The sequence below is a fragment of the Mus caroli genome, unplaced genomic scaffold, assembly GCF_978045245.1.
Source record: "Mus caroli unplaced genomic scaffold, Mus_caroli_1 scaffold_12, whole genome shotgun sequence".
Classification (NCBI taxonomy): Eukaryota; Metazoa; Chordata; class Mammalia; order Rodentia; family Muridae; genus Mus; species Mus caroli.
The window spans coordinates 119,829,023-119,848,617 of NW_028227267.1; the positions used below are offsets into that span (position 1 = coordinate 119,829,023).

General features: G+C 42.1%; 1 protein-coding gene across 5 annotated transcripts in view; it reads left to right on the top strand.

The window, feature by feature from the left end:
- Nucleotides 1-19,595, top strand: part of Pcca (propionyl-CoA carboxylase subunit alpha) — a 411,727-nt gene that overhangs the window by 151,459 nt on the left and 240,673 nt on the right. For all 5 annotated transcript variants that reach the window (XR_015044709.1, XM_085828899.1, XM_021182607.2 and 2 more), the window contains one exon: nucleotides 3,465-3,615. Coding sequence is in view for 4 of the 5 variants with exons in the window: in XM_085828899.1 (XP_085685025.1) it covers nucleotides 3,465-3,615 (151 nt within the window). In the remaining variant the exon portion in view is untranslated. The remainder of the gene's footprint in view (nucleotides 1-3,464; nucleotides 3,616-19,595) is intronic.

Consider the following 19,595-nt stretch of genomic DNA (forward strand, 5'->3'; position numbering starts at 1 on the left):
TTTAATCATTTTTTTTACATTAAAACTTTTTGTTAACTTTACCTTAATATAAATTTTACCGATAAATATTTCTATATTAATGATTAAGAGTCTGTTACTTGAGGTCCCTCAGTATTTTAGTGCATAAAACTGAGAAGTGCATTTTCTTTTTTTTTTCTCTCTTTTTAAAAATTTTTATCAGGTATTTATTTCATTTACATTTCCAGTGCTATCCCAAAAGTCCCCCATACCCTCCCCCCACTCCCCTACCCATCCACTCCCACTTTTTGGCCCTGGCATTCCCCTGTACTGAGGCATATAAAGTTTGCATGACCAATGGGCCTCTCTTTCCACTGATGGCCGACTAGGCCATATTCTGATACATATGCAGCTAGAGACACAAGCTCCGGGGGGTACTGGTTATTTCATATTGTTGTTCCACCTATAGGGTTGCAAGATCCCTTTAGCTCCTTGGGTACTGAGAAGTGCATTTTCAAGAAGTAGATTTTTAATAGGTGAGAGTTGGATAGCCAGTTGTGACTTGTTTAGGTTTGGGGGTTATGCAGAGCCTGCCAGTTCTCAGGACGCCTGGAGTAGATGTGCTTCTTATGCTAGAGAAACATTAACAAAGTCGGTCCTGGGTTTTCCTTCTGAGAAAGGGTTCCCGGATATAGTTCTTGAGCAGTCCTTGATTCATCTGAGCTGCTCTGGTGGTTCCCAGCAGCTGCAGTGGGGTTGTGAGGAACTTCATGAGAATTCATTTCTATTCAGTAGGTACTTGATATCAGTAGAGAGGCAGAGGTAGGTGGATCTCTAAATTCGTGGTCAGCCTGGTTTACATAGAGAGTTCTAAACCAGCTAGAGAAAGATAGTGAAACCATTGTCTCAAGAAGAAGGAGGAGGAGGAGGAGGAGGAGGAGGAGGAGGAGGAGAAAGAAAGAAAGAAAGAAAGAAAGAAAGAAAGAAAGAAAGAAAGAAAGGAGAAAGAAAGAAAGGAGAAAGAAAGAAAGAAACGAGAAAGAAAGAAAGAAAGAAACGAGAAAGAAAGAAAGGAGAAAGAAAGAAAGAAGCCGCCCAGTTGGTGCTAGGCATATTGAAGTATGCTCACAACTTAGTATCTCAGAGGCTAAGGCAGAAGGATCACCATGAATTCAAGCCCAGTTGTGCTATAGTGAGTATCAGGCCTGCCAAAGGCTATATTGCAAGACCTCCCAAAAATCAAAATCAGGCAACCCACCCCCCAAACTGAAAAACAAAAACAAAACCCAGTCAAGTATATGTAGTTGATTTGAAATGCCAAGTACTAAAATATATATCCAATAGTACTTTAATTTGCAAAGCCTTAGTATATGTGTAGTCTCAAAAGAATATGACCATGGGTAAAATTTTAATCACAGGGTAAATTATTCCCTATTTTAGACACCATGGTGAAAAACAAGGGGTAATATGTTGGTCTTAAAACATGGTGTCTTAATTCTTTGACTTTGCTATTACTTTGTGCTGGGGGAGGTCTACTTCACCTTGTCCTGTGACTGCATTACCAACAGAATGCCTAGTAATTGTGCTGCTGCTATGCAAGGGCTATGGTATAGGAGTGAATTAGACCAGAAAGAACAAAATGGAGTCTACTCAACTGCTTGAAGCCTCCACGTTTGTACAATTTCCTTATTTTGGCTGCATTAGCTTTATCATGGGGTTGTTTTCCAGATTTCTCTATGCCTATATTTATCAGGACACCGCAGAACTATATTTATAATATGAAAATCTTAACACCTGAAGCCATCCAGTACTCCCAACATCTCCTGATGGGTGATTAGAAAGAATATCTTCTGTTTATTTGTCTGCTCAGCTCTATCCCTATGGCAATCTAAATGATGGCTTGAATCTACCAATTTATATGGAATTGAAACGTAATCCTAGTGTTAAAAGACACACAGGGTTGCTTGCTACAATTTAAGGAACGAGACAGGAAAGTGGCCAAGGTTTTGGCCCCAAACCAGGGATGGAACAGTAGATTACAGGTATCTTAGAATGCAAAAACAAAATAAAACAGAACAGACAAAGCAAAGCAAAGCAAAGCAAAGCAAAGCAAAGCATAGCTAAAGCAGCTAAATGCAGAGTCTGAACCTTATTTGGATCTTGATTCTAAGAAAACTAGTCTTTATCCTGATATTTACAAGGAAGTTAGGGAAATTTTGAACACTGACTAACTGCTAGTTGGACACTGACAGGCTGTTAAGGAGGTCTTACGCTGCAGGGACCAGTGAGTGTGTAAAAGAGTGGGCATGAGGCACCAGCAACTCAGGAGTGACTCTTTCTAGATGCCGTTCTGGATGAAGATGAGCACACTCAGTGTCAGATACCATCCCACCATGAATATTGCATGGCATGTTTGACAGATCTTATGGTACCTGGAGAACACTAGCCTGCACATAGAAATGGAGTTCATGTTAATTTTTTTTCAGAGCCCTTCTTATGCAGCACCACAGTCAGAAAATACTGGTTGTCTGGTGCACACCCCTTCATTCATACACATATATATATATATCCCTTCGTTTAAACAAGTTTTGATGAAAACATTTTAGTTTGCCATGGCTGTGAGAGTGATTTTGAAACAGGCATTAGAGGTTTACTAGATGTATTTATGTTCTACAAAGGCATTGCAAACACTGAGTTAGCAAACACTGAACTGCCTTGCCTAGGGGAAATAGAGGGTTTGGGTTCTTCTGAGCCTCAGGTCAGAACATTTTCACATAACATGTAAATATGACTTATGCACCGGGTCAGTGTAGAACTTTGTTTTCTGTATGCCCCAGTTGAAGAACACCTTATTTAACGGCAATGCAAGACTGTCTAGGCTTCCCTCACATGTAGGCTTTCTCCAGAAGACCCTTCACAGCCATTATGCTCATAGGAGCCCAGATAGCACTTGAGCATAAAAGTCAAGGGTCTCTCCAACATCGCTACTCTCCTCTCCCTCTTTCCTTGGAGATGACAGTGGCTAAATATAATTCCTGGAATAGGAAGACAGCGCCTCATTTGTTAATCCTCAGCTTTTGACAGTTTTCTTCTCTCTGCTTGTTCATGTATGCACAAAGGTGCTACACACATGCATTTTTAAGGGTACATAAGTTCAATCAAGGAGCAAGTTTGTACACAGGGAACCTATGAAGAATGAAGGTTGTGTATGTCAGTCTCCACTAGGTTATTTGTGGTTTAGCTTGAGGCAACTCCCAGTATATATGCTCAGTTTTACTAAGTAATAATTGTGTATTTTAGAATTGAAGTTATAGGGTAATGTGAAAAGATGAAATGTTCCGTAAAATGTGACATTGGCTTGGTGAAGCATGTTGCACATGACACAGTGTGTGCTATGAAACATGACCAGTTCCTAAATTGATTCAGATGAATCTATGTAGCAGTTTTATGTAAGGCTATAAAAGATCACCTGAGGCTTTGCTGCTGAGTGCTTTGTGTGTTTGTAGCATTTTTCTGGATCCCGAGACTCGCCAAGCAATGGGAGAGCAGGCCGTGGCTTTGGCTAAAGCCGTGAAGTATTCCTCTGCTGGAACTGTGGAATTTCTTGTGGACTCCCAGAAGAATTTTTACTTCTTGGAGATGAATACACGACTCCAGGTAACAACGTGTGTTTTTACTCCTCTCCATGCCTGTTTGTTCTTCCTCATGCATTCTTTTTCTTATTTTGTTTTATAATAAAATTTAAAAATCAGCACCAAAATGCAAATCTTTTTCTTTATATTTGTGCTGATACACCTGGTAAGGGGAACTAAGAAGCCTATTAATTTATTTATTTAATCTTTAATTTTTATATGCATTTAAATTATATATAACTTAAGTTTTATATGTATGTACATTTTGTCTGCATGTGTGTATGTAATTAGAGTTACAGACAGTTTTGAGCTGCCATATGGGTGTTGAAAAATCAAACCTGGGTCCTCTGGAAGAGCAGCCAGGGCTCTTAGTTACTGAGCCATCTGTCCAGCCCCATCCATAGCCTGCCAACTTGAAGGCCAATGTTTAACCTTCTACACTGTTAATATTCTTAATACCTGATAATACTTCACGTGGACAGTCTCCTTGGTTTGCTTGACCCTTTTAGGATGAGCTGTACTTGTCAGAATTGGTGTGCTGGTCAGAGAACTTGGTGCTATAGTCAGAAAGTGACACGTTCTTAGGCATCTTCTAAAGGAGCAGAGGGAGGAGACCTAATGTGAACTTCTGGGAGTGACTCCCAAGTTCCTGAGGAATCTGCCACCTCTGCCTCAGTTAGGAAAAGTCCAGTGGCCACCCTGGTGTGTGACTTCCTGAGTTCTAGCTACCATCTCAGAGGTCACCAGTGCTGCAACAGGTGGCTTTGTTTTCTTCCTTCTTCCCATTTCCTCCCTTATTTAAATTGTATGTGTGCTTATATATACATATGTGTATACACACACACACACACACACACACATATATATATGTATATATATACACACACACATATGTGTATATATATATATACACACATATATATACACACACACATACATATACAGACTCACATGTACAGGGCATTACGTGTGTGTGTGTGTGTGTAAAAGTAGACAGAACAAAAGCATTTGTTGAACAAATCATGAAGCATCGGCATCGGCGGGGGCTGGTGGTACAAAACACCAGCAGTTTTTGCCAAGCCTCCCTTCTGTCTTTCATTCCATCTCCCTCCATCTCTGTAGTGTCTCCTATTCTGATGGAGATCATGTTGGAAATACTGTTTTATGTTGCCATACTGGTTTTAGTAGCTGTTTATTATCTTTAACTTTTTTTTGTTGTTGTTGTTGTTGATGGGGTCATATAGCATTTATTCTTTGGTGTTCATGCAGTTCAAATAGGAATTTTCATGCTAACTCATGTGGCACTGCTCTGAAGAAAATAATAGTTTATATTTCAGTTTCTGTAAATGCTTGGTGTATTTCCCATTTTACTCATTTAGTGAAATTACAGCCTGGGCCAGAGTCTAAGGTCAGCTTCAGCAGAGGGTTCCATCTTGGAGCTAAGCAAGAATCTGTCACGAGGTGGTTGTCAGCTAACCTGTCGTTTTTTTGGTGGCAGATAGCTCTAGTCTGCATTAGCTTTCACCTGGCTTTCTCCTTAAGTATCTTCATGTTCAAAGCTCTTTTTTCTAAACAGATAACAGCCATCAGATTTGGGGTCAATCCGCTCTAGTATGACCCTTAATTTGATTATATCTGTTAAGACTCTTTCCAGATAAGGTCATATTCACAGGTTCAGGATGAACATGAATGTAGATGGAAATCCATTCAATGTGGTGCATCATTTGTAAAACACATTTGGTGTGCAAAAGAAGAAAATATATTATCATTTCATGACATCAGGGATCCAGGATGGTGTGGATTGAAAAATGCCGCCTTTGACAATAGAGTCTGGTGCAAATCATACTATGCTTGAAAATAGCATCCACTTTGCTTCCATTAGGCCCTTACTGGGGAGTGTGTGTGTGTGTGTGTTGGTTTGCCTGTGTTGGGAGAGGCAGTTGAGTGTCTCTGGGCAGAAGGATGGCTTGAATGCTTTTGTTCCTCTGGTGGCCTTTTATATATCACCTGGGTGCTGAACACTCCTCTATGCTGCTACTCCACACACTTAGCTTCAGATGTGACCCTGAGCAGCTTTTGTTTCAGTTGCTTTCTTCATGTTCATACCTGTCCCTGAAATCAGATTCTTCCTTCATGTATCAGGACTTCTCAACATATGAGTGATTGTAAGATAGATACTTTTAAAGAATGATTCATTTATTTTTATTTCATATGCATTGGTGTTTTCAGTCTGTGTATATCTGGGTGTGTTGGATCCCTTGGAACTGGAGTTACAGGTAGTTTCAGCGAGCTGCTTTGTGGGTGCTGGCAATTCAACATAGGTCTTCAGGAAGTTCAGCAGCTCTCAACTGATAAACCATTTCTCCAGCCCCAAGAGAGATACAATTTTTTCTTTAACTTGGTCTTAACCAGTCCTTGTGGTTTTGGATGTTTGCAGTGGGTTTCCTTTAGTGGTCCTGTCCTTTGCCTAGTGTCAGAGGAGCTCATGGTCTGAACTCAACATATCTTTTTGCACAGTGCATCTTTCTTCATTGTTTAATGGTTGATCTGTCTGGGAATGCATTTTACATCTCTGTAAGCATTATATAATTTTAAGACAATTCCTATCATCTTGTCTGTGCCTAGACAACATCATATTGTCTTTGTCTAGATAACATCGTGAACTCTATCATCTTGTGTATGCCTAGATATCACCATGACTCTAGTGCATTTGTACCACCTTTTTTTTTTTTTTTTTTTTTTTTTTTTAACAGAATGGCCTTGAAAGCAGGCTCAAGTGAACTTCTGGTTCAGCTCCATACAGCTGAACTTGATTTGATATATTTGTATTTAAATTCAGTCTGTTTCAATGTTTTCACTTTTCTTCCCCCATAGTTTTTCTCTTTTCCTTGTATTTCCAGTGCTTAGCATTTAACTTCATTTCTGTTGTGGTTTGAGAGCTGTGTGAGAGCCTAAGGTTTTGTTAGAACCTGTCCCACAGCAGACAGCCTTGATCCCTCCAGGTCTGATGTCAGTCAGGTTATGTTTTCCAGGCCAGACCCACCTGGCTGGGTAAGGACATTTTAGACTTCATTGTCATCAAGGTAATTTCTCTTACTATTGTTTTAAATAGTCACCATTCTCTCCCTCTACCCATATAGAAGATACATCTGATCTTTTATTTCTTTCTTTGTATTGGGAAATTTTTTTCAAAGGCTTGCTTGTTGCAAACTCATATTGTAGGACCCCCGAAGGGAGACCCTCACTCAAGTCTCAGGGATCTCGAGCCCAGAAAGCCACAACAGTCAAGCTTGCTGCAAACACACAAGGTTTTAATGGCACACAAGCCAGCATGCTGAGGTCGAGATCCATACACCACGCAGGGGTAGAGGAGTCTGACCCCAACCCTATTTTCCAGCAGGCTTATAAAGGCAAAAACCAGAACCTAGGGGGAGGATCGGAGAGGAAATAGTGGAAGTCTAGGGGCGGATATTTACTTCAAGGTACCTGGGACATTGAAACATTTTGTGGTTGTTTTTCCCAAAAGTTCCAGGGAATTAGGCCATCTGGCCGGGGGCCGGGGCCCATGTTCTCAGGGCAGTCATTATTTTATTTTTTTACTCTTCAATATATACATATACATTTTTTACTCTTCAATATATATACATGCATAATATACATATATATCATTTATATACACATACATATAAATATATATGGGGTTTTTAATCTCATTTTCCCATCTGTTTCCTTCCTCTAATCCCTCCATGTTTCTCCTCTAACTTTCTCTCAAATTCATCATGTTATACCTGCCTACTTCTGGGGAGACTTTCAAATTCTATTTCCGCTTATGTGTAGATACTGACTTTCTTGTTCTTCTGACAGCAGTAATGAATTTGTTTTTTAAATGACTTAAAATGTTTGCAAATGTATTGCATTTGTGTGTGTTAATGATGTGTTCCTGTGAGGGCTGCACGTGCCATGGTGCATGTGAGGTCAGAAGGTAACTTTATATCGCTCATTCTCTCCCACCTTTACAAAGGCTCCAGGATCAAACCTCTTACCTGCTGGTCCTTCTTGCTAATACCTCTTTAAAAAATTAAAATATCCTTTAAACAGTTGATTTTTTCCTTAGTTTCTTTCACTCATGTGTGTACATGCCTCTGTAATTCATGGGACTCCATGCTTCTGTGGTATAGTGCCTTTGTGCCGTTTTGAAAATTGTCTATTGCTATTTCTATCATTATCTCTTCCTTCTGAATTTTTCGATTTAGGTAATTTCATTACATGCCCTTTTTGTTTGATAATTCTTTGGCCTTATGGTGCACTTAATGCACCATTCACTCATGACTTTATAGTTTCACTTGTTTGCATTTCAAGATAGACTTTGTATTTGATTCTTTAAAAATGCAGTTCAGTGCTTGCTATCTTTTTGCATTTCCCATCCAACAATTTCTTTTTATCTTTGATTTCTTTAAGCACAGTCAACTTAGCTGTCTTATGGCATATGTGACATTTTCCATTTCTGAAACTCTGTGAGTGTGCTCACCCCTGTGAGTGAGTGTGCTCACCCCTGTGAGTGAGTATGCTCATCCCTGTGAGTGTGTTCATCCCTGTGAGCGAGTGTGCTCATCCCTGTGAGTGAGTGTACTCATCCCTGTGAGTGAGTGTGCTCATCCCTGTGAGTGTGCTCATCCCTGTGAGTGTGTTCATCCCTGTGAGCGAGTGCGCTCATCCCTGTGAGTGAGTGTGTTCATCCCTGTGAGTGAGTGCGCTCATCCCTGTGAGCGAGTGTGCTCATCCCTGTGAGCGAGTGTGCTCATCCCTGTGAGTGAGTGTGTTCATCCCTGTGAGCGAGTGCGCTCATCCCTGTGAGCGAGTGTGCTCACCCCTGTGAGTGAGTGCGCTCATCCCTGTGAGTGTGCTCATCCCTGTGAGCGAGTGTGCTCATCCCTGTGAGTGAGTGTGTTCATCCCTGTGAGTGAGTGCGCTCATCCCTGTGAGCGAGTGTGCTCACCCCTGTGAGTGAGTGCGCTCATCCCTGTGAGTGTGCTCATCCCTGTGAGCGAGTGTGCTCATCCCTGTGAGTGAGTGTGTTCATCCCTGTGAGTGAGTGCGCTCATCCCTGTGAGCGAGTGTGCTCACCCCTGTGAGTGAGTGCGCTCATCCCTGTGAGTGTGCTCATCCCTGTGAGCGAGTGTGCTCACCCCTGTGAGTGAGTGCGCTCATTCCTGTGAGTGAGTGTACTCATCCCTGTGAGTGAGTGTGCTCATCCCTGTGAGCGTGCTCATCCCTGTGAGAGAGTGTGTTCATCCCTGTGATTGAGTGTGCTCATCCCTGTGAGCGAGTGTGCTCACCCCTGTGAGTGTGCTCATCCCTGTGAGTGAGTGCACTCATCCCTGTGATTGAGTGTGCTCATCCCTGTGAGCAAGTGTGCTCACCCCTGTGAGTGTGCTCATCCCTGTGAGTGAGTGTGCTCATCCCTGTGAATGAGTGTGCTTACCCCTGTGAGTGTGCTCATCCCTGTGATTGAGTGTGCTCATCCCTGTGAATGAGTGTGCTCATCCCTGTGAGTGTGCTCATCCCTGTGATTGAGTGTGCTCATCCCTGTGAGCGAGTGTGCTCACCCCTGTGAGTGTGCTCATCCCTGTGAGTGAGTGTGCTCATCCCTGTGAGCGAGTGTGCTCACCCCTGTGAGTGTGCTCATCCCTGTGAGTGAGTGAGCTCATCCCTGTGAGTGTGCTCATCCCTGTGAGTGTGCTCATCCCTGTGAGTGAGCTCATCCCTGTGAGTGTGCTCATCCCTGTGAGTGAGCTCATCCCTGTGAGTGTGCTCATCCCTGTGAGTGTGCTCATTCCTGTGAGTGTGTTCATCCCTGTGAGTGTGCTCATCCCTGTGAGTGAGTGTGTTCATCCCTGTGAGTGTGCTCACCCCTGTGAGTGTGCTCACCCCTGTGAGTGTGCTCATCCCTGTGAGTGTGCTCATCCCTGTGAGTGTGTTCATCCCTGTGAGTGAGTGTGTTCATCCCTGTGAGTGTGCTCACCCCTGTGAGTGTGTTCATCCCTGTGAGTGAGCTCATCCCTGTGAGTGTGCTCATCCCTGTGAGTGTGCTCATCCCTGTGAGTGTGCTCACCCCTGTGAGTGTGCTCATCCCTGTGAGTGAGTGAGCTCATCCCTGTGAGTGAGTGAGCTCATCCCTGTGAGTGTGCTCATCCCTGTGAGTGTGCTCACCCCTGTGAGTGTGCTCATCCCTGTGAGTGAGCTCACCCCTGTGAGTGTGCTCACCCCTGTGAGTGTGCTCACCCCTGTGAGTGTGCTCATCCCTGTGAGTGAGCTCACCCCTGTGAGTGTGCTCACCCCTGTGAGTGTGCTCACCCCTGTGAGTGTGCTCATCCCTGTGAGTGTGTTCATCCCTGTGAGTGTGCTCATCCCTGTGAGTGTGCTCACCCCTGTGAGTGTGCTCACCCCTGTGAGTGTGCTCACCCCTGTGAGTGTGCTCACCCCTGTGAGTGTGCTCATCCCTGTGAGTGAGTGAGCTCATCCCTGTGAGTGAGCTCACCCCTGTGAGTGTGCTCATCCCTGTGAGTGTGCTCATCCCTGTGAGTGAGCTCACCCCTGTGAGTGTGCTCATCCCTGTGAGTGTGCTCATCCCTGTGAGTGTGCTCATCCCTGTGAGTGTGCTCATCCCTGTGAGTGTGCTCACCCCTGTGAGTGTGCTCATCCCTGTGAGTGTGTTCACCCCTGTGAGTGTGCTCATCCCTGTGAGTGAGCTCACCCCTGTGAGTGTGCTCACCCCTGTGAGTGTGCTCACCCCTGTGAGTGTGCTCACCCCTGTGAGTGTGCTCATCCCTGTGAGTGTGCTCATCCCTGTGAGTGTGTTCATCCCTGTGAGTGTGTTCATCCCTGTGAGTGTGCTCATCCCTGTGAGTGTGTTCACCCCTGTGAGTGTGCTCATCCCTGTGAGTGAGTGTGCTCATCCCTGTGAGTGTGCTCATCCCTGTGAGTGTGCTCATCCCTGTGAGTGTTCATCCCTGTGAGTGTGCTCATCCCTGTGAGTGTGCTCATCCCTGTGAGTGAGTGTGCTCATCCCTGTGAGTGAGTGTGCTCATCCCTGTGAGTGAGTGTGCTCATCCCTGTGAGCGAGTGTGCTCACCCCTGTGAGTGTGCTCATCCCTGTGAGTGTGTTCATCCCTGTGAGTGTGCTCATCCCTGTGAGTGTGCTCATCCCTGTGAGTGTGCTCATCCCTGTGAGTGTGCTCATCCCTGTGAGTGTGCTCATCCCTGTGAGTGTGCTCATCCCTGTGAGTGTGCTCATCGGTACTTTTGGGGTGGTAGTACTTAGATGCTTTTATGCCTTTTTTTATCTCTGACTGCATATTACTTTTTAAAGTTTTTTTACTTGTTTATTTAATTTTGTATATATGAATGTTTTACATGTGCACATGAATGTGCATGTATGTATGTGCTCTATGTGCATGCATGGTGTCAGATCTCCTGGAACTAGAGTTGCAGATATTTGTGAGTATTGTGGGTATTGGAAATTGAACCCAGGTTCTCTGAAAGAGCAAAAAGTTCTCTTGACTTCCAAGCCATCTCTCCAGCCCTAGGATATGCATTTCTTCCTTCCTTTCTCTCTCTCTCTCTCTCTCTCTCTCTCTCTCTCTCTCTCTCTCTCTCTCTCTCTCTCTCTCTCTCTCTTTCTTTTTCTTTTTTCTTTCCTTTTAGTGGTACATGATACCATGGGTGATGGTTTCTCTCCTATAGAGATTTGCTGCTGTTGTTTTCTGCCCGGTGCTCATGTGTATTTTGTGGCACTAAGGGTCCCAGTTGAAAGTGAAATTTCTTGGGCTTCTGAGGGATGCTAAGCTTGTTTGCAGTCCAGCAAGCAAGGGGCTGTTTCTGAGATCACTCTGACCTTGAGGGTGTGCTCCTTTGTGGCCTCAACTCCCTGTGGAGGTGGTTTATCTGTGCACTGTCCTGTAATGGCCAATCATGTTTATGGCTGTACTTTTCAGTTACTCCATGCTACTAAAGGAGCAAAGAACATCCGTGGTGTTACTTTGTACCTGGGATGCACATGTGTGGGGGAAAGAAATGGTGCTGAGTGTTGCGCTTGTCTCTTGAACCCATTTGTTGGGTTTTGGGTGGTGATATTTTTCCTGTATTCTTACTCTTTGTTTTCTTAAGAATACCTCTCTCTTGTTACCTACTCCCAGTAACTGAGTAGTGGTTCCAAGCGGATGGCTTTAAGAAGTACATTATATACATATAAATTTGTGCCCTTTCCTGTCCTGTACACATGGCCTTTGCCTCACTTACCACTCCCGTCCTAAATGACATGTGGAAGTGCTTCCCTGACACCTAGACCCTCACCAGTCACAGGCTGTGCATCAGCTGCAAGGGAGGTGGCAGTTGAACATGCAAATCAAATACTAACTAATCCCATGAGTGTAATCACCAAAGTCTTAATCTATGTCAGTTATATGAAAAAAATTACTGGTAGAGTAAAAATAGACCTATCAAATAACAAATTGGTTCTCACTTGCCATAGCAGAAGTTTGCTGTATTTTGAGACTAATATTATAAATATTTGTAGCATTTATTATTAATAGCAGTTGGTTACTCCCTTTGAAATTATATTTCTTAGCTCATATTCTGTTCATGTGAATATCCTTACAATTTTGTATATTAATTTGTTTTTGATTAAAATAATGCTGTTCTAACTAAGTGAATCTAATTAGATAATGAACTAGGAAATAATTTTTTTATTAAGATAGGGACTTTATTATGCCATGATGAGGATGGCAGCTTGCAATGACATCCAGAGAGAAATTTGTAATGAGAGAACATTTGTGTTTTGTTCTACAAATAGATATGATTATTACAAATAGATATGGCTGTTGGTTGGATACATACCATCATCTATAGAATTACATCCAGTATCTTTTTTAGGTCAACTTGTAACTGTGTACCTTACTCCCAGAGACAAGGCCTTGCTTTGTTGCCCAGACTAGCCTTGAACTCCTGTGCTCTGGTGATCTCCTTGGCTTAGTGTGTCTAGTAGCCAGCTACATGTTAACCACACCTGACACTTGTGGTTTTCTTTGTTCTTGCATTTGTTTCTACCTCACTTGTTTTAGCCAAGTGTTTCTTAAAGCTTGCCCCACAGTTTTCTGCATCAGACAGCTCTTTGCAGTTGGTTGAAATCACTGGAGTACCTCAATGCCTGACTGCTTTTTATCCTGGATAGCTTTCCAGGAAATTATTATATCATTTAAAGGTTATAGAATAGCCTTGGGGGTGGGGTCTGGTGAGGAGTTAAATTGGTAAAAATTTCATCATGTTAGTCTGACAATACAGTTTGCTTACTCTTAATGGTTATCACACTTCTTTTCTTGGGTTTATTTGTCATGAGTGTGACCCTGTTTGCTATCAAGAAAAGATGAATTTTGCCTTCTTAGGATGTGTTTGTGTGTAGGGGGCATTTCACAGTAAGTTGACTACTAACTGGGACCAATAAATCTTGGTCTTCTCACATTGAGGAAGCCTTGCTTGCATGCCTCCTTCATGCTTATGTAATCATGGCTAGCTTAGAACTTGTTATAGATTAGGGTGACTTCAAACTTGCTATAATCCTCCTGCCTCTGCCTCCTGAATGTTGAAAGATTAAAGGTATGTGCTACCATGTCTGGATTCTGATATTGTTAAAACAATTCAAACATTCTTCTTTTTAATAGGAACACTTATTTTTAATACATTTATCTTTATTATTTTAAAGTATATGTGTGAATGTGTGCAAGTGAGTCTGTACAGGTGCCTGTATAGGCCAAAGGTATTATTAGATCCCTTGGAGCCAAAGTTACAGGTGGTTGTGAGCTACTAAATGTAGGTGCTGGGGATTGAACTCCAAAAGCAGGAAATGTTCTTAACTACTCACAGTTTTTTTTTTTTTAAATAGTGTATTTTCCTTTCCAAATTTACGTTCTAAGCTGAGATTCTAATTCTTAAAGCACACACCAAATTCTGTAGTTTTTGCAATCTGTGTTATCTCTCGTTAGTGCACTGGCGGGAGCAAAGAAGTCTGTACTGGGCTTTGTTCCTTCATTTGAAATTTCCCAAGCTTGCCAGTCCAGCTTTAGGCCATGTGTGTTTTATGGTAACAGAAATCTGAGTAGCATCTTTACTTGGTGGATGGTCACATTTGGACTCGTGAAGTTTTGTTTCTCTCTGGAGATGTGCCACCGAGAGTTACCAAGTTGAGGCTTTGGTGTAGCTTGGTTTAGCTTTGGTTTACCTTGGATGCTTGGTTTAGCTTTGTTCTTCAGATGGTCAGTTGATTGTAGAATATCCTGTATACCCTTAGACCCTTTCACATCGAGCCTTTTCTGACATTCCAGAAAAGGAATTGCCTTCTCTTTCCGTACTCCCTCATTCTTCTACTCCTTTAGTGTTGAAGAGGTCAGATATGCCCACAATGCATGTACAAGGCCTGAATTTTATACGGTTCAGGTTCCTAGTGTGTAGTACAAGCCCCTCTACTTGTGTCGGGCCCACTGGTCCTTGCTGCATGTGGTTGGGGTCTGGGTCACGGTGTTCTGATCCTCTCAGAGCAGGGGTTCTTCCCTCACCTGAGTCAGAAGCCATCTCATTGCCAGTGGGATTAGCAAATGAATATAGGGTGGAAACCTCAGATACCATTTTTAGATATTCCCCTCCATCTGTTGCTTGTCTTCCTCACTTTGCATGTTGTTATTTTCTGAAAAGGGTTTTATTTCTAAGTAGTTGAATCTCTATTGTGTAATTTGGGTCATTTTGACAATATTTGGTTTTCCCTATTCTTTGATAAGCCAAACTCCGTCCCCCATGTTTTCTTTTAGAACTCATTTTATACTTCATAATGGATCTCTCCATCTGGAATCAATTTTATTATATTTGTCTAAGACATTCAATTTATTCAATTATCTCACATATCTGTTAATTTGGAAAATGTTTCTGCTTATTTGGGTGCTAGTATTGCAATGTTTTAGATATTATGCCATACATTATAGTTCAGTATCCAAGAGAACTATTTACTTCTTCTTTTTATTTTTATATGTGAAAATTTTAGCTTATTAGATTACCTTATGTTTAATAAAAGAAAAAGAATTAAAATAATACAGTTGCCAAAATCTTGGTAAAATGCTTTTAATTTTCACATATAATTTGCAAGATATAATATTAAAAATGGTTATGGCTAACATTTTGAAATAGTACTTTGTTTCCTTTTAATAATACTTAATGATAATTAACATATTTTGCCTCTTCCTGCTATCTTTCTTCCCCAAGTTTTCATGTCTGCTGCTTTCACTGTTTATTCTCCTTGGCCCACCATTTGTCTTATTTGTAGTAGGCATGGCTTCTCTGGTTCTCATATTAATATTTTTGACTTGAACACTCAATGTGGTGGCTAAAGAAACCCCATTATATACCAGGCATCTATTTGTTATCAACTAGATATTTTTCCTCTTATTCCAGTCCCTGAAAGATAAGTCCCAGTAACCAGGCTCAGTGACCTCCTACCCCAAACGTACAGCCATGACCATCTACTTGTTACAGTATGACTTAACTGCTATTTTGGCTTTTGTAACTTGCTTATGCATACACCCAAAGATTGTTCTGAGTTTCCTTAACCACTTCACTTGGCAGAACAGACTGGCCATTGCTTGTCTGCATAGATATTGAAGGTCATCTCGTGGTTTTCCCCTTTACAAGCCCTTCCCACACCCCTCCTTCATGACATGCCTGAGATTAGGCTTTAGGGTGGCTTTCCTGCTAGTACCTAACCAATAACTCTTTAATTATAGTTGGATTGAGTCTATGTCTTTTCCAGGGGTCACAAACTCCATAACACTCAGCAACAGCGTCTCCGTCACTGAGTAGGTTGTTGTCGTGTGACCAGGGCTTTTCTTCAGTCACAGGTTCCTATTTTAGCTGTAGCTCTGGGTATTGTCTCCTGTGAGCTGTTGAGTGGGTGATAAATAAGGCTGTCCTTACATGTGTTGCATTTACTTTGTTACAGAAGTTTGGGGCTTGAGATAAATCAGCTTCCTTTTGACCCAATATAAACCCTTGAGTAACTATTAAAAAATACAACGGAAAACAAGAGAGAAGCAAAGGTTCTTTGAGTTAATGTGTTGTGTGGTGGTGATAGCCTGGTGCGGTGGATTGAGAAGGAACACCAACTTTGGGCAGTGTACTGGCTAGTTTATTAACTTGACCCAAGCTAGAATCATTTTGGAAGAAGGAACCTCATTTGGGAAATGGTTGCTGTGGACATGCCTGCAGTGCATTCTTTTGATGGATGATTACTGAGAGGGCCTCTAGGCTGGCGATTCTGGGTTCCATAAGAAAGCAGACTGACCAAGCCACAAGGAGCAAGCCAAGAAGCAGTACTCCACTGTGGCTTCTGCATCAGCTCCTTCCTCCAGGTTCCTATTCTGTCTGAGCTTATGTCCTGACTTCCTTCAATGATGTATAGTAATTTGGAAGCATAAGCCCATTCAACCCTTTCCTCCCAGAGTTGTTTGGTCATGGTTTTTCCTGTGCTATTTTGGGTATAGACTTCTGAATTGGAAATGCTAATGCTGCCAAGGCAGAGACACACAGTTAGCTATGCGTTTGCCAACCACCAGGAATGTATGGCTCTAAGAGTGAGCCCTAAGATGTAAAATGTGGGCTTTAATTACAGTGTATTGATGTTGGCTCATAAACTCTCACAAGTTTCCATATTGATACAGTATGCTCATCATCTGGGAAAGCTAGGTGGAGGCAGGGAAGTTATGTGGGAACTGTTCTAATAGCCTGCTAAACAAGAAACCAGCAGTTACTCTGATAAATAGCCTCTTTTAAAATTGATGTTATATGTGAATGACTTCATGTGTCCTTACTGAATCAAGTTAATTTCAATTGGAATAAAAATATTCTTGACCAATGATGTCCTCTGAAGCAGAAATCCTTGCACCAAATCACACTTCAATTTCTCTCCCTAGTTCTTCCGTTGCTTCTTCTTTTTTTTCCTTTTTTCCCTTTCCTCCCTCCTTCCTCCACTGCATCTGAACCTTTGCCTTTTCTTCATGCTAACTTCCTTTTTTTTTAATATTTATTTTATGTGTATGTGTGTATGCCTGAGTGTATGTCTGTGTACCATGTGTGTGCTGTGTCCTCAGAGATCAGAAGAGGGTATTAGAGCCCCTGAAATCGGAGTTGCAGACAGTTGTGAGCCACCGTGTGGGTGCTGGGAACTGAATCTGTGTCCTCAGGGAGAGCAGTAAGTGCTTGTAACTGGTAAGCTAGCTTTTCAGCTCCTGAAAACACATGGCATTTTTAGAATTGGGCAAGACTAGCAAGAGTACAAGAGCCATGGACTTGCATGTTCATGCTTGTTCTTCCAATATTGTTCCCAAATGCCTTTTTATGTGCAGCATTCCAGTGCAGATAGCAGACATTATGTCATAGCACATGACCATTGTACTGTGCCTTTTGACGTGTAACTGCAGTTTAGTTTCAAAGGTTTTAATACCAAATTCCAACCTGTATCATGTTGTATCTTCTACATTGAAGATCGTTGGGAGATCTTTTATTTTTGAGGCTGCTACTTTCTTCTTTGTACATCTATGTGTCTGTAGCATGTGCACGTGTCTGTTTTCATATTCACACATATGTCCAGGTATGTACACACATACATTTGTGTGTATATGAGGAGCTGAAATTGACATCAGGTGTTTCCTTCAATCAATAACCACTTTATTGAGGCAGAGCCTCTTGCTGGACCTGGAGCGTGCAAGTTTTAGACAGTCTAGCTAGCCATCCTGCCATGGAACCACGCCTCTGTCTTCCGAGTGGTGGAATGCCTCATCTGAGTGGCTTTTCTGTGTGCTTTGGGATCTGAACTCAGGTCCTTTATACCTGTGTACCAGGTGATGTATTCACGGATACATCTTCCAAGCCCTTCAAATGTTACTTTCAAAGTTTAAAAGCTACTTTTGAAGAATGCACTTTATGATTGGAGCCATGGCTCAGTCCACACAAGCATAGAGGCTGGAGTTCAATCCCTAGAACTCAGATGAAAAAGTCCGGCATAGTGATACCATGAGCTCATTAGCCCAGCACTGGGAAGGCAGACAGTGGATTCCTTAGGCTTTCTGACCAGCCATTTCGGCCTATTCGGTGAGTTCCAGACCAATGAGGGACCTGGTCTCAAAATGTGAATGGTGCCTGAAGAGCAACATGTGAGGTTCTTTGACACACATATGAACACATTCATCTCTATGCACATGGACTTTTACACACACATATACACATGTAAACACATGGCATGTACACGTGGCCATGATGTAATCTGACATGCTTGCAACGTGAAAAGGTGATCCTCATTCTTAGCTATTGATGTCACAATTCTCTCTTTTAAATTAATATTTTTTCCATTTTAAGTTCTGCTTTCCCTTTTCTTCTATTTATGGTTTGAATTACTAATTACTCAATTCTCATTGATAATTTAGCAGTTCTGTTGGGTTTTAGTTCTTGTCTACATTGCAAGCAAAATGATGTCTTCTGACAGTAGATGCAGTTAGACAAGTGCTTTTACCAACTTTGGAGTAGTGTAGCCCCACTCCGCTTTTTCTTTGCATGTATATGTGTGTGGTGAGTTTGTCCATGGGGAAGCCTGTCAAGTGGACAGTTAAAGTTTTGTTTTGCAGCTTTTATAAATTATTTTGCTATCTTTTTTGAGTTTTTGAAACAGGGTCTCGCTAATGTAGTTCTGGCTGGCCTGAAACTTGCTGTGTAGGCCAGAATGGCCTTAAAATCACTGAAATCCACCTGTTTGTATCTCCCTAGGTCTAGAATTAAAGGCCTTTGTCAACATGTCCCTCCAAGGTTTGGATTTGTACTCACATTTAATATCCTACTTTGGCCTTCTCAGGGCCCCCAGGCTGTGCCTTTGGCTGGCTGGATTAACCAATCAACAGTAGTTTCTTACAGTCCTGGAGGCCACACACCCACGAACAGGTGTCAGCAGGGTTAGTCTCTTTGGGATGCTCCTTTCCTTGGCTTGCAGAAAGATATCTGTCTGCACATGGCCTTGCATTGTGCTGTGTGTCTATGTCCATTCTCTTCTTATAAGGGCCCTAGGCATCCTGGAGTAGGGTTCACCCTAATGACCTCATTTAAGATAGTCACTTCATTAAAGGCCCTGTTTCCTGATGTACAGTCTCATTCTGAGGTAGCAATGGTTAGAATGTCAAGATAGGGGAAGATACACTGTAGTCCCGGAAGTCCTGTCTTCCTGTATTTATCTGTTAATTCTCACCAGGAATACTCCATGACAAAGCTTAAGTTTGTGCAGCTTTTCTTGAGTGTCATTATTTTCAAGGTGTGTTTTCAGGAGTCAGGTGCTGAGGCCTCTCAATGTGCTTTTTATACTTCATTCCTGTAGACCAAAAGTCTAATAACTTTGGGTCTTTATTTTGCAATCCTATATTCCCAGGAGGAAGGGAATATGGCATAATTTTAATGGGCACATTCTTTTAGACTCTTTACTATGGCCTCCAGGACTGTAAGAAATTAATGTTTGTTGGTCACATGTGCCCATTGGATTCTATACTAGACAAAGAGTCTTTCTGAATTCAGAGAGCAGAACCAAAAATAAAGGCATTGGTTATCCTTCTAGGTGAGAGCAGCAGCAAGGGAAGATTTAGAGATGTACAGTACTGAGCACTGTGATGAAACCCTGTTTTATAGGAGAATACAGTTCCCTCCTATTTTATTGGGTAATCCTGTCTATCCTTATGATATCTATATTCATATCCTGTTCAAGGTAGGGCTGATTCCAACAAATTCAGCTTTGGAAAGAGCTTTCACAGACCATCTCTACCTGATACCTGTCTAGTCACACTTGATAGATTTACTAAAGATACTATGTAAGACACGTTAGCTTAAAATGGTATTATTTAGAGATTTAAAATTTGTACCATAGACCTCTCCTCACAG